We start from the raw sequence: 15,075 nt of genomic DNA, 5'->3' as shown, positions 1-15,075 counted from the left end.
CCAGGCTCAAGGTTGACTCAGCCTTCCATCCTTTCGAGGTAGGTAAAATGAGGACCCGGATTGTGGGGGCAGTAAGCTGACTTTGTATAAAAAAGAACACCGCTTAGGGGGAGCCGAAAGCCCTACTAAGCAGGTATATACAAAAAGTATGAAGACTATTGCGTAACACATTGTAAGCCACCCTGAGTTTCCGGAGAAGGGCGGCATATAAATCGAACCAATAAATAAATAATAAATAAATATTTAAAAACTCTTATATTTTCAGGTTCTCCTCCTAATAGAACATATATAAAATTTGAGTGCATAGTTCATAGGAAAGATCATCAGCCTAAATCAGAGAGTGTAACATAATCCATCAAAAAATAGTCTGCTAGGTAGAAGAAAAATTGGATTCAAGATAAGGGAACTTCATATGACTTTTTGTTATCACCATACAGAAACAAAGGAAATGTGAAGGTCATTTTTCCACCACAGTTTTTGATAGTTTTGGGAACTTGACAATCCCCCAGATACATGTCAATCACCATATTGCGCCCACCTACCAGTTTCAGGATCACACTCATGTTCACAAGGGTCGAGAAGTCGTCGGGCGCACATATCCAAGGCCCACGGCCCACTAGAATTTTGCTGGGAGAAAAGAACCACCTGGGCAGGATTTAACCAGTCACTGGCATCCAGTTGATTCCCCTCTAATAAGATAAATCGGCTTCCTGCAACAGAAAATGGAGAAACTGCATTCTGAAAGAGGAGCACTGAAGGCATTTTCATGGATGAGACCTAAATTTCCCCTAAGTCTAAGGCTCCCCTAAGAAGAGCCTTGGTACTACAGTGGTTTAAAGCACCCTGTTATTAACACAGCTGCCTGCAATTTACTGCTGGTTCGAATCTCTCCAAGGCTCAAGGTTGACTCAGCCTTCCATCCTTTCGAGGTAGGTAAAATGAGGACCCGGATTGTGGGGGCAATAAGCTGACTTTGTATAAATATACAAAAGTATGAAGGCTATTGCTGAATGCACTGTAAGCCGCCCTGAGTCTCCGGAGAAGGGCGGCATATAAATCAAATTAAAAAAAAAAAAAAAGTCTTCCCTCTAATTTATGTCACATACAAAAGAAAATTGATTTATAATGTGAATGAATATTTTGTCTAATGTAACTTAAAATCCACTTTATAATTTGTATGTGAAAATATCCTCAAGGTTACTTTTCTAATGTACTTAACAAGCATTGGTTCTTCTCTTTGAACAAAAACATTAGGCAGACATATTTTCTTTCATTTCTGGAGATGGTCTGGAAATAACTCTTCCAGGACCCACTTCAAACATCCCCAATTATCCTGTTTTGAAGATACAGCCATTGATCATTGCAGATGCCTTAGACTTAGCATGTCCATCTCTAAGAGATATGGTTGTACATGTGTCTATTATCTCCTATCATGATTTTAGGACAATTTTTACAAAATCATATCTAGGCTAACAAAATAGTTCAAATAACAGAAAGTTTAGAAGTAAATTTGATACCATGAAAGCCAGCTGACTCTTCAACAGAGATCCATGAAACTGGGTTACTCCAAGGACAAAATCTCCTATTAAATTTCCAGCTAAAATAACTAATTTCTTTGCTCCAATCAGGGTCAGTTGCTCCATCAATCTGATCTGTTCTCTATCCTCTACTTCTGTCCTCTTTCACAAGCATCTTGGCCTAGATGTCAGAACATCTGTCTAGACTGTTTCACTTCAGATCACAGTAAGAAATTGCATACCTTAATAAACAAATTATTGGGACACAAGAGTTTCCCATTAGGAAGCAAAGTTCTGCTTCAATCTAATTGACATTTGGTTTTCTACAAGAACTAATCTTTCCATTTTTGATATTGGAGAGTAAGTTATGTAACACATCCATCCAATATGGTATGACTGACTTCCCCTAAGGCCAATGTTGAATTAGCAATGGTTTCCAAGATAAAATCTCTTATTGGTTGTTCATTTATCAGATGACAAATGTGACATACATGTTGTCAGAGTCTGCTTTTTTTCCCCATTTCATCTGCCAACAGAAGGTGAGGGGGCCTACGCCTGCCACAATGTGAGTGGGACACAGCTCAGCATTTTTGTAGGGGCGGCATTTGCTTCCACTGTTCTGAGAAGCATTTGCAAAGGAAAATGGGGCTCTGATACCCATAAGCCACATTTTTTTTTCTGTAAACATGTTGACTCAAAGTTTGCCTATGCTTTAAAATAAAATCTGTTGATGTTTTATAAAAATGTATCTTTATTTTACCATATTATCATATTCTCAATGAATCTCCCACATTCTCCAATGCAAAGCTCTCACTTAAACCTCTTACATAGTGCTTAAGCACATTTTTATTAAATGTATTTGTATTTTAAAAATATTGAAGCACTTTAAAACAGTCTTAAAAATATACAATAAGATCAAAATAAATGCAGGATAAATTCAGAATTAAAAACTATCTATTAAAAAAAGAGGAGGGGGAAGAAAAGATTAAATGACTGGAGAAAGCAAACAATAATATGACATCTGAAACACAACAGAACTGAGGCCTGCTGTATTTCAGAACCGAAATAATTTAAAAAGAGAAGTGCCACAGTACAGAAATCCATCTCCGTTCTTCCTACCAGACAGCATTCTGCAGACAGCAAGACCTCATTTAAAGATTAATGCATTCTGTAGAGTTGGTGGTTGAATTTGGTGCCAAGTTTTTTATGTTATATGGACTGCTGCAATGTGTTCTGCATGGGACTGCCCTTGAAGAGTATTTTGAAGTTTCACCTGGTGCAAAATGCAGCAGCCCAGATAGTTTTGGCTGTCCTAGAAGGAACATGTTACACATCTGCTCTGTGAGCTGCATTGTTGCTGGTTTGCTTCCAGGTGTAATTCAAGATGCTGATTTTGCCTTTTAAAGCAATTTGTGGCATGGGGCTATCTGAGGGACTGCCTCTTTCCAATTATTTCTACCTATCAATAAGGACCAGCAGGAGACACCTGTTGTGGATCCTGTCTACTACGGCATTCTATCTGATGGGACCAGGGGTGGGTTGCTCCCAGTTCTTCTGGTTCTTTAGAACCGGTAGTAAAAGTGATGGGAGGCTCCGCCCACCCGCCCAGACATCATAATTGATGATCTGCTTATGCGCAGAAGCTTAGGTGAGCAAAGTGAGCACATGTGCGTGCTCCCATTGCAAACCAGTAGTAAAGGTAAGTAGAACCCACCCCTGGATGCAAGCCTTTTCTGCTGTAACCTCCATCCTCTGAGTGAAACCACATCATTCCCCTTAAATTACCATTAGCCACAATCTTTAAGTCTTCAGAACAGTTTTTTTCCATTAGGTTTTGGTATCCTCCAAAGCAGAGGGTCTGCATGTTAGTTGCACCATTTATGACATCTTTAGTAGCCCTTTCTAAATTTGAATTTTACTTATGGCAATTACCGGTGTTTGTTTAAAATGATTTTATATTATTTTTGTACTATATATACAATTATATATTATTGATTTTTACATTTTAATTATTGGTTTTGTTGACTACCCAGAGTCACCATATATGAGGTCACACACACACACACACACACACACACACATCAACTTAAAACAAATTGTGTTGACACATTAGTGTGGGAAGTCAGAATTTCTTAACTTTTTAATGTATTTATTATGCAAATTTATATGATCACTCACTCATCTTTCAGTCAGTCCTGGAGGGTAAATATAAGAAGCAAAAAATAATAATAGCAAAACAATAAAAACAGTAAAGATGTGAAGTAAACACTATATATTCAAGCAGAACAAACATGGACTGTGCCACCACATTAATATCCTAGAGTTTGAGTTAAGTGCCAAGTTCTAGAGTCTTCTGAAAAGCCAAGAGGATTGTGGCACTTGGAATCTCAGTGGGGACAACTAAATTGCATCCGGAAACTGACTAGGAACCACCATAATTAATCAGGTGGAGGAGTTATATAGGCATACTGAGGAGTACCCAACTGCTCCTACTGTTGTATTCTGAATCAGCTGCAGTTTACAAATGTTCTTCAGGGGATCCTCAAGTAGAATGCATTGCAGCAATCCAAATGGGAAATGACCAATGCATGAAAGAGCAAGAACATGGGCTACTGATTCAGAAACACACACTATTGGTGCACAAGATGAATTTGTGCAAAGGGTCTCAGGGCCATAGCTTCCCCAACTTGTTGAGCAGGAGTCATGAATCCAAGTGGACTTCTAGATTGTAGTCCTACTCAGTCTGGGAGAATGCTTAAAGATCTCGGATAGGGAGCAAAACCCACAATCACTTGATATTGTTAGGGTTAAGTAGGAACCTGTTTCCCCTCATCCACATCCTTACAGCCACCAAGCACTGAGAAGGAACCTTGACTTGGGCAGCTCATAGTAGAGTTGTATAATTGAGTATTACCAATTTACTTATGATACTTAACTTCATCCTAACAGATGATCTAACACAGTGGTCCCCAACCCCTGGTCCATGGACCGGTACCGGTCTGCAGCATGCCAGAAACTGTGCAAACAAGTGAAGCTCCATCTGTGGCATGCAGGCAGCACACAAAACCACGCCCCCTCTGGTCTGTGGAAAAACCTATCTCCACAGAACTAGTCCCTCATGCCCCAAAAGTTGGGGGCCTGCTTCATGTAGATTCTAAATAGGAGCGAGAACAAGATCAAACCTGAGGCATCTTGTAAATCAGGGATTTCAGAAAATATCTCTTTCTCCCATTAATGGTGCTCAATAGAATTGTACTTAGAGGAAGGAGGAGAACCACTGAAGCACTGTGCCCTCAATCCCCTAAAATGGTGCAAAAGAATACTATGGCTGATGATATTGAAAGCCACCAAGAAATCAGAGGATCCAGACATTACCCCTATCTTTGGTTGCCACTGGGTCATCTACACATGTGACTAACACATGTGAATCCAGGCTAAAGGGAGTCCACATAATATGTTTCCTCCAGGGCCCTTTTGATCTATAAGCCTACTGCCTTCTCTTGGTGAAAATTGTACATAATCACTGGTTCAATGTATGTATGTATGTATGTATTTGATTTACATATCCCCTTATCTTATTGTGGTGACTCTGGGTGGCTTACAATATTAAAAATCATACCCGGGTTTTCCCCAAAATAAGACCCTATCTTATATTTATTTGAACCCCAAAATAAGTGCTTGGCCTTATTTTCGGGGAGGTCTTATTATTTTGCATTAAGGAAACCAGAGGAAATGCCAGGGACTGGCTGCGCATGCATTTAAATATTTTTGGGGAGGGCTTATTTTCAGGGAATGGGAAATACCCATTTCAAATCTGAAAGAAGGGAACTAATATGTATGTACATAAATATGGTAAAAGTATAGAAAACAATTCTGTAGGATTACTTATGTTCCTGGATCCACAAACTATTAAGGGTACATTAATCTCCCAGAATAACTTGATCCAGAAAATTAATAGGGCAGAGTGGGTTGGATACAAATCAGGGCAATGAGATTTGCTCTTCACAAAGACAATAACCAATGTGCACCATGTTCAGGAGCCATAACCTTAATTGCAAATGAAACCTACCCAGATACACATTTTATATAGTTTTCTGGAGGCAACGTGAATAGAACAGGGAGGGTACCAACTGTTATGCAGAAATCCTCCTCCTCTCCCATTCTTTTTCTTGGAATGGTGTGCTTCTTAAATTGTATGTCTGAGAGTAGATGCAGCCATGCTACTGATCTTTGTAAGATGTTTTGGGAGTTGTAGTAATTAGAACAGAAGGTATCAGGAGGCACAGAAATACAATAAACAAATACAGGATGACCATTTGAAATTCTAATCTGTTCTTTATGGATTTATTCATGACTATATTCACGTATGTATCTACAACTAATAGGAAAGGATAAATAGTCAACAGGTTTGGAGGATGTTAGCTTTCTTCAATTTGGTGCTTTCCAGATGTGTCAGGATTGCAACATGCAGAATTTTCAGTTTGAGTTAAAAGTAGAAATCCTGGAAACTGCAATCCTAGAAAATCTGAAAGATGCCCAATTAATGAAGACTAATGAAGATGTTACACTGTTGTTACATGCTCTAGGCAAAAGCCAATGAGAAAGATCAGTCAAAAGTAGTTCTTTTTTTACCTGACCGATGTACAAATACATGTCCGAGTTTCACAGTATGCTCTAGTAACAAACATTAACATGTATGTTACATCTAATACTGATCTGACAGTAGAAGTGACAAGAAAAGTGGCTTACCATCAGCAATAAGATGCTCCGGTACATGAAGTGTTATCTTGACCACAAGTGGACAACTCACATGAGAAGCACAGACCAGACCAATGACACAGCTGGTGATGCTGATGAGAGTCAGAGTTGTCTTGCTAACAGGACTTCTAGGTGAACCCACTAAAAACAGTAAGAAAAAGAAGTCAATGGAATCCAGATGTGCCTCTCTCACAGGCCACAATACTGAGCTAGCACAATGGCTCTTGGTGGAGCCTTTTATGAATCAGAGCCCTGGGCTAGTGCAATGGCTCTTCATGGGTCTTTATGAACCTGAGGTCCTGACCATTCAGCAGAAAGAGGTGCACACACCGAGGTGAAATATAATCATTCTATTTTGGGGGAAGTGGTGGGGAGGGAAGGCATGTGAGAAACAATCTTGCTCATTTGTGTAGATTTAGAAATAGAGCTGGGCAATTTCTTGAAGCAGTGTCAGTTAACAGCCTGTACCTTAATTGGTGGCTGTGAACAGCAGTATCCCTCATTACCAGCCCACAAGTGCATAGACATCAGGTTCCCCAGAGTAATTAATGATACTGCGTAGACTGCTTCAGTCCGCCTGCTTTCTCCAAACGGAATCTATTCTTGTCTCAGTCATGCTTCCCTGAGTGGCAGCCTCTTTACACCTCCCCGGGTGTCAAGGCATTTCGCCATCAACTCTCTCTTGACAGGCGGTATGACATCCCATCCAGGCAGAAGCAGAGCTCAGATATGCTGTGAGGGTAGCACGTAAAATCTGAAGCCACAGACAGGCTCTAATGCTTAGCTGCTTGTTTATATGGCTTCAGGCCATATGAAATGCGAATGGTGTGGATTATTTGTGTATGTTTTAGCCAGCCACCTAAAGGATGCGTCTGTGGTAAATGCTGAAAGTAAAACGAGTTCCTTGAAAAAATAAATCAATGAAAACGGATGAGTTTCAAAACAAATGCACTGAGCAAGGTTGTTGTTTTTTAACATCAAACAAAAATCATGGTCTGCTTCTGTTACCTGGACTGGGTGGAACTGGTTACAGAACTTCTGTGTTTGTATTCTGTACACACAACAACCAGATAAAGTAAATGAAGCTGACTCCTAACACCCAGTGGCAGTGACGATGTTTTCTCATGTTCATTCAGTTTCCATCATTGTTCCCTCTTTGTATGTTATTTATTTATTGATTGATTGATTGATTGATTGATTTGATTTGATTTGATTTGTATGCCACCCTACCTCAGGGTGGCTCACAACAATTAAAATCAAACCAGATAAAAACATATTAAAATACAAATTAAACGTATGTTAAAACTCATTAAAATAATCAAACCCCATCAGTCCAGGCTGGGCGATTTAAACAGCCATGTCTTTAGTTCGTGGCGGAAAGTGCGAAGGGCAGAGGCCAACCGGAGCCCCAGGGGGAGTTGATTCCAAAGGGTGGGTGCGCCTACACAGAAAGCTGGGAGGCCACCAGCCGACATTGTCTAGCTGACAGCACCCTGAGTAGGCCCTCCCTGTGAGAATGCACCGGGCGATGGGAAGCTGTTGCTGGTTGCAGATGGTCCGACAAATATCCTGGGCCTAAGCCATGGATGTTGCCCTTGCCTTGACCAGATGTCTCTTTTATAATCAGCATCTCAAATGTTTTCTTTATAAAGCAAAGAGGGCTTACCATTTTTTTCTGCTGCTACCTTTTATATACAGTACACCTAAGTAGTGTGTACTATTGCAGCTGAAGAGCTGTAGCGATCCCTTCAGGATTGTGAGGAGGAAGAGAATGCTGCTGCCCAACCAAATTTCAAATATTCACTCAGCTACCTCTCATTCTTGATAACTCTCCTGGAAAATTCCTCAAGCCCATATTCTGATTTCTTCTTCATTCAGGAGTTATATTACTATAATTATATTATAGTATATAATATACTATAATTATATTACTATAATTATCCATCATGTCTTTACTATCATCATACTAGTTTTCATTACAACTCATGAGAAGTTACTACCTGTGCCTAAGTTTGTTCTACTATAAATATGTGCTTTAATTCCTTTCTTAAAAATCAGAAGACTGTGAGTTCTAATTCCACTTTAGGCATGAAAGCCAGTTGGGTGATTTTGGGCTAGTCACCCTCTCAGCCTAACTCATCTCACAGAGTTGTCGTGAAGAAAATAGAAAGAGGAAGGAGTATTAGATAAGTTCGCCACCTTCAATTACTTATAAAAATAATAAAGGTAGGGTTTTTTTTAAAAAAAGAAATCTATAAAAGGCTTTGTTGACTCAGTTCCAGTCTACTATGATTTTGATTACTTAGCTTACATTTCTTTTCAATATATCTAATCTTTAAAAACCTTATTCTTCTAATGTTCACTTTATTACCTTTCAGTTAAAAAAAAATACTGTGAAATATTTGAGAAACCAGGAATATATCTAGCAATATTTTTTTCCTGACTTTATTATTCTTTATTCAGTCCTGATAGCATCTTCTTATGCTATCAAACCACTGTCAACATCTTCTTATTCCCAAACTGTTCCCTTCCACTACTCTGTTTCTTTTACAAGAACCTATTCTAAACACTTATTCTAAAGCACTTGAATATACAATATGAGGAGACTCTTCATAACAGTGGTGAACACCCTATCTCTTCTCTCCAATGTCTTAATAGATAATAAATGTTTGAACCTGGATCTATACATGTACACTTATACACTCCCTGTTTGTATCTTTTTGTGTATATATGCACAAGTACTCATCAAAATTTAATGTATTAATAGTCCAGATGTTGTGTGTTATTGTTATATAAATGTAACATGTAATGATACTGTATAATGCCAATTTTCAGGACAGTCAAACTACTGACAAGGTCAACAATGGCAATTTAATAATATCATTAGAAAAATGTTGCAATTGCATTAGTGTTTTTCAGATCTTTACCTTATAGCTCTTAAGAGTCATTCTGGTATACAATGCCCAGAGTTGCTTCTGTGCAATGGGCAGAGATTAGATAGATAGATAGATAGATAGATAGATAGATAGATAGATAGATAGATAGATAGATAGATAGATAGGAATTTAGATAAGATTTTTAAGCACAGAAAGCAGATTTCTGCCTAAATACTTCCCATGCATAATCTCTTCTCCAAAAATGAGAAAGCAGTTGAAATCCAGATGGTCAGATGGCTGGCTTCCAGATAATTAAAACTGGGCACTTTCTGAGTCAAAAGAATCATATACTGCTTATCCTGCTCAAAAATGTATCCTTAACCACATCAGTGGAGAGCTGAAAGACTTTAGAAGGTAAAAGCTGAAACAATGACAACACTGCTTTCCTATGTAATTTTCTTCTCTGAAGCCATTTGTGAATTCATATACATAATCTATATTAATCTTCTCCAATCTGATGCCTGAGCACTGGGCTGGGATAATGAAAAATTATTTTGTCTTTCAACAAAGAGATTTTTGGTTGTCGATGAATAGACTGAATCAACCATTAAAAATGATAACAAAGGACTGCATTTGGAAAGGATAGATCAGAATGCTTATAGTCATATTATTTATTGATACCTCAACAGTTTCAAATCCGTTTGTTAAAATAGAAAAGGAATAATCTGTATAGGTAATGCTATTATAATTTATATTCAAAAATAATCGTATTGTTTTTTCTACAATTTTGAACACAGATGTAGCCTAGTGGCTAATATATTTTTGTTGCACAGCTATGTAAACTTATCTTCTGCTTAATATGTATTATGCTAAATAGTCTCAGAAAAACACAGTGTGACACCTCTACTTCTTATCTTCAGTATATGATTCCAAATAATTACATCTACCCAAACTAACCTGAGTGCTGAAATTAATAGTGAAGCTGTATGTATCAACAAATAACTTCTTTTAAATCCCTAGTCTTCCTCACAAAACATAGAAAATACAGGTAATCCTTGTTCAGAGTGGCAATTCAGTCATTAAGTGAAGAAGTCACTAAGTGAAACTGCAACTATGCTTCTTTATTTCAGCTTTCCTTTGCTTTGCAGTTCTGCAAACATTGTAAATGTGAGGACTGGTCACAAAGTTACTTTTTCATCACCATCATAACTGCAAATTGCTACTGTATGAGGCAGTTGCTAAATGAGGACTGCTTGTATACGATCTAGGAGAGCCATAAAAAGATTTCTATCCCTCATAGGTCAAGGTTAGTATGACCCCCTCAAGCACCAGGCAGGTCATAATGTAATATCACTGAGTGTCAACAGCTTGCCTATCTGTCTCTTATTCTGCACTGCGTCTGCGTTTTGGATCTTTATTGAGTTACTTTATTGCAGCCTTAGGCCAGCATAAGAGGTAAAACAAAATATGAAGGAGAAAGAAAAAAGACGATACCATCTTAAATTCAGCACAAAATAACCAGAGAGTTGATTGAATTGTTTTGAGTACTTACTGAGAGTCGTAAAAGTCATAAAAGGAATGGCATGACTCTCAACTACTGTCTCAGAAATTGCTAGAATGTAGTCTGATAGAAGAGAAGGTACATATAATTCATCTGACCTGCCTGGTTTATCACTAGAATAAAAGTACTATAATTAAATTAAGGTCTAGATTTCTATATAGTTAGCAAAACAAAAGAATATATCTTACTGTCTCTACCTTTGCTTAATCACAGATAAAATGTTAAATGGGAAACATGATGGAAGATTAAAGAGAAAGCCAATCCCCTCAAAATAGTTGGCTGCTTTTGCACTGGAGACCTGACCAGCTAGGGATCACTGATATCTTGAATTTGATTTGTAGCATATTTGCTGAAAGGATCAACACATATTTCTCCAGATAGATAGCACAAGGTGGTGGAATGCCTTAACAGACCTTGGAAATACAGAAAAAGCAGGAAGATAGTTAAGAAAGGAAACAGAGGGATAGCAGAAGTGATTTTTTTAATCCAGGGAGGGGGGAAAATTTAAGAAAGAAATTCAGAGTAAATTTGCCTTAATTACATAAATTGTACAGAACAACTACTTTGCTGGGCTTTCAAGATTTTGCTACATTACCCTACTTTTTTAGAAAACCAATTGGTTCTAGTTTTCTGAACTTGCCACCCTTACAGAGCTTGACACACAGTATTTGCAAATAACGTAGAGCTCTGTCTTTCCCCAAAGGGAGTCCAGGTAACTTTCATTCAATGCAATCAGTCTGTAGAACCAACCCAGAATCTTTGGTACATTTGGTACATTTCCTTGGATAATGCCACAACATTGTCCAAGGGCATTATCTATATCACTATTTGGCCAGCTGCTTTTGAGGCACCCCAACGTAGCTGAGTAATTTCCGTTTCTGCCCAATTATTACAGTAGAGAGCAAAGAAAATGCTTGAGAGACACCAGATATTTAGCACATTTTTTAGGTCCTTCTGAATTTTGTTACACGGGGTCAGTCTGCAAGTCACTAAGTGGGAGAACCTATATGTATAGTGCCTGGCCAGAAAAGATCCTGGTTCAAAGGAAAACATGTATACTTTTAAAAATATTTAATCCCTCCTTCCCACTCCATTCTTTTAATGGGTTAGTTTCTCCATGACAACCAACTCCTTGACAGTGCGGTTAAGTGCCTTAGGGATGCATAACATGCAAACAGGGCTGGTTTTTCAGAGATCTCATCCAAGCAGCTCATGCAGAGAAAAATCTATCAAAGGAATGTGTTTATTGGTCTAGAAAATAGATGGATTGTGTCAGTTCTGCTGGGAGTCTTTTTTAAAAGAAGGGCTTCAAATTATTTAGGCTTTCCAAATTATTCAGGATTTTCTGTTTTTGTTTTTGTTTTTAAGCTTATATCCATTTTACCCTTGAGTAGTGTTTTTTCCATCTGAGGAAACCTTTGCTGTATCAACTCATGCACTGAAGAAAAGGATGACAGAATTATCCACTTCTTCTCCATAGCATTGGGAGTGAACAAATGCAAAGATTTAAAAAAAATCTTCTTAACTAATATTAACATCAGTGGATAATGGATAGTGTTGCTTGCCCCATAATGAGAAAATACAGGAGGGAAGGAGTTACCGCTATTTAAGCATGCACAAACGACACATGATTAAAATATGCTGAGAGACATGCTTAGTCTTGAAGGACCTCTAGCACCACAATCCCTTTAGCCATTCCACATTCTTGTTAATGTACTTGCTACTCCCTGCTCATGGTGTTGCTTACCTCTACTGCGCCGCCTGCTCCGTGATGGATCTGTGTAAAAGGCCAGTTGGGGGTCATTGTCTGCTTCTGTCCCAGAATCTCCTTCAGGGTTCAGAAATGCAGAACCAGCTAGGTTGAAAAATAAAGACAAAAAAAATATCCTAAATTAGCTATTCTTGTATCCCACCTCGCATTCTTACCTCTTTACAGCAAAGGTATATCTCATTTATTTAATTCCCTTCCTCCCAGAGAATATATATGGTCTAAAACAGGAAAAGAAATCTCAAATCCAGTCAGCAGAGTTAAAGCCAGCAATAAGGACAAAAATTAAAAGAAACATTATTTTGATAAAAAAGGAAAGCAGATTGTAGCCAAATCAATCTGGTGTTTACTGAGAAATTGCCTCTCTATAAATGCTTGAGAGGACAGGTGTGTATTTTATTTTATTTTTTTGAAGAAGACAGTAGTCATCTCACAATACAGAATTGCAACACTGGGGTTTTGCCAATGAAATGGTTGAGTGTCTGATCACCATTCTATGAGCCAAGCCCACAAACAGAATCACAAGTAGTTTCTACAGCTGATTGATTCTTGGGCAATATTTTAAAATACAATGGACATACAAACAATTATGGAATTCTCTTCTCTCTCTACTCTGGCTCCACACATCTTTGGATACATTTAAGAAAGTTTTGAAAACATACTCATCTAATAAAACAGATTGACTGGTAGAAGTGGCTGTGAATAGATACTGAGAATGGCAATTGGTATAGACAGATGACAGATGATTTGTTATAAATCTTCCTAGTCAAGTTAGATGATTTTGGACATAGACAGAAGTGTTATTTTTTATCATTTTTTGTTATTAGATTTAGTTTTACTTGTTAATTTTAATTGTGGCTGGACCATGCCCTAGCAGAGGCACTTAATTAATAATTTGCTGCTTATTTGGATGCAGCAAAAACTGGTATTATATGATCCCACTTAGCCAGCTAATTTAAAATTCAGCAGCTACATTTTGTTATTAGAGTATCTTTAGGGGTAACTCTTACATGATGTAATCCAGATAAGAGGTCATTATGATGGAGCTCATTGAGGCTGAGGCGTCTCAAATCAAGGCAGGATTGCAACTAGCATATTGGTTAGTCCAATTGCCCCATTAATGACCAACCTGCGTCAAGGAGATGCTCCAAGCCACACACCTGTTCTGTTGGCATCCTAGAAGCTTGGCTAGGCAGTTCTTGGAAGATGCATTGATGATAGAAAGTCAAATCCTCTTCACTCTAACCATTTCCATGCAAAAGGTACAATTGTATGCCCTGAGGTGTCCATTTGATGATCAATTTGAATTGATTATTTATTTACTGCATTTATTACAACTACTTCTATTCTATTCAGTTCTGGATAGTGACTGTTATTGAACTTAAACCATCCCTCAACCAATTTGCTTCAGTGCCTGGAGTTCTTCAGTTAAAATAAGAGGTTTTTGGGCAACCTATAAGTAGAAAAAGTGCTCAGGAGTAATAGAGGGCCTTTTCAGCTTACTATCGTATGGTGAGATTGGAACTGTGGCAAAATTGCCACCTAATGCCCTAAGAAAATGCCCCAGAATGTTCAGGGATCTCTTAGCTTCTTTATATCTCAAGATCCAGTTTGTCCAGCTCAATTCTCACCTGAAATGACCCGTTCATGACAAAAGGCACTTAACTCAGCAATCACTAGGAATCAGTCATATTCCAAAAACCAGCATTAAAACATGACTGCAATATATACTGAGTCAATAACAGACTTGACATGAATGCCTAAGATTCCCAGGATGCTTGTAATGAAACTCAAGACATCACCTCTGCCAGTTGAGCAGGAAAGATGCTCAGCACCAAGGCAAGCATCTTGTCAATAAAATTCCTATTCTGTTTTTGGAACCTACAACAGTAAAAACCCTCAGTCGGCTTCCAGATGAGATTGATTGGGACAGAACTACTATGCAGAAGTCTCCAAGGGAAAAAAGCTGGACAGCACAGAATAGCGGAGAGGCACAGACTTCCACTGAAATTTGACTGGGTTTTATATATGCTTCTGGTTGGTCTTTTGATTATCAATCTGCATGTTGCCCAGAGTAATTGGTTTTTCCTCCCCTGTCACTTTTCTTTTTTGAAGCAAGGAAACAAAACAAGGATTTTTGCAAAGTAGTTCTTAACTTTTTCTTTCTCATTATTTCAGCTCAAGATCAACCCCTCTTCAGTTGTTTTTTTAACACCTATATTTTTTCCAGCAGTGAAAAAGTATCTTAGGAATAGTCATAGGGGCCTGGGAAATGACAAACTGGAAGATTTTGCAACCTTTTCTGCTCATTCTTTTCCATTCAATAGGCTCACATACCAGGGATTTTAAAAAGTAAGCTAAGAAAAGGCCATAATTAGAGTATCTAATTATTTAACTAGAATTCAACTATCTAACCAAAGTCTGGGTTGACATATCATGTTAAACTACAAGTAGGCAAACTACAGACCACATGAATGTCTCAAGGCTTTCATGAAGCCCCGGAAATTCCTTAGTCAGTACCACACCTTGACAATACACAAGAGTTTTTGCAAATCATGGTAGGATGGGCAGCTTTTTCAATCTATTGCTTCATCT

The 15,075-nt window shown here is 38.1% G+C and overlaps 1 protein-coding gene across 2 annotated transcripts in view; it reads right to left on the bottom strand.

Annotated features, from left to right (window-relative positions):
- Nucleotides 1–15,075, bottom strand: part of ASTN1 (astrotactin 1) — a 220,969-nt gene that overhangs the window by 104,853 nt on the left and 101,041 nt on the right. For both annotated transcript variants that reach the window (XM_087890143.1, XM_060690146.2), the window contains 3 exons: nt 12,460–12,567; nt 6,267–6,416; nt 543–710 (listed from right to left, as the gene is read on the bottom strand). In XM_087890143.1, coding sequence (XP_087746269.1) covers nt 543–710; nt 6,267–6,416; nt 12,460–12,567 — 426 coding nt within the window. The remainder of the gene's footprint in view (nt 1–542; nt 711–6,266; nt 6,417–12,459; nt 12,568–15,075) is intronic.

This window comes from Pantherophis guttatus, chromosome 3 (assembly GCF_059756535.1).
Source record: "Pantherophis guttatus breed Tessera chromosome 3, ASM5975653v1, whole genome shotgun sequence".
In the NCBI taxonomy this organism is placed as follows: Eukaryota; Metazoa; Chordata; class Lepidosauria; order Squamata; family Colubridae; genus Pantherophis; species Pantherophis guttatus.
This window is presented reverse-complemented; position numbering and strand designations above follow the sequence as displayed.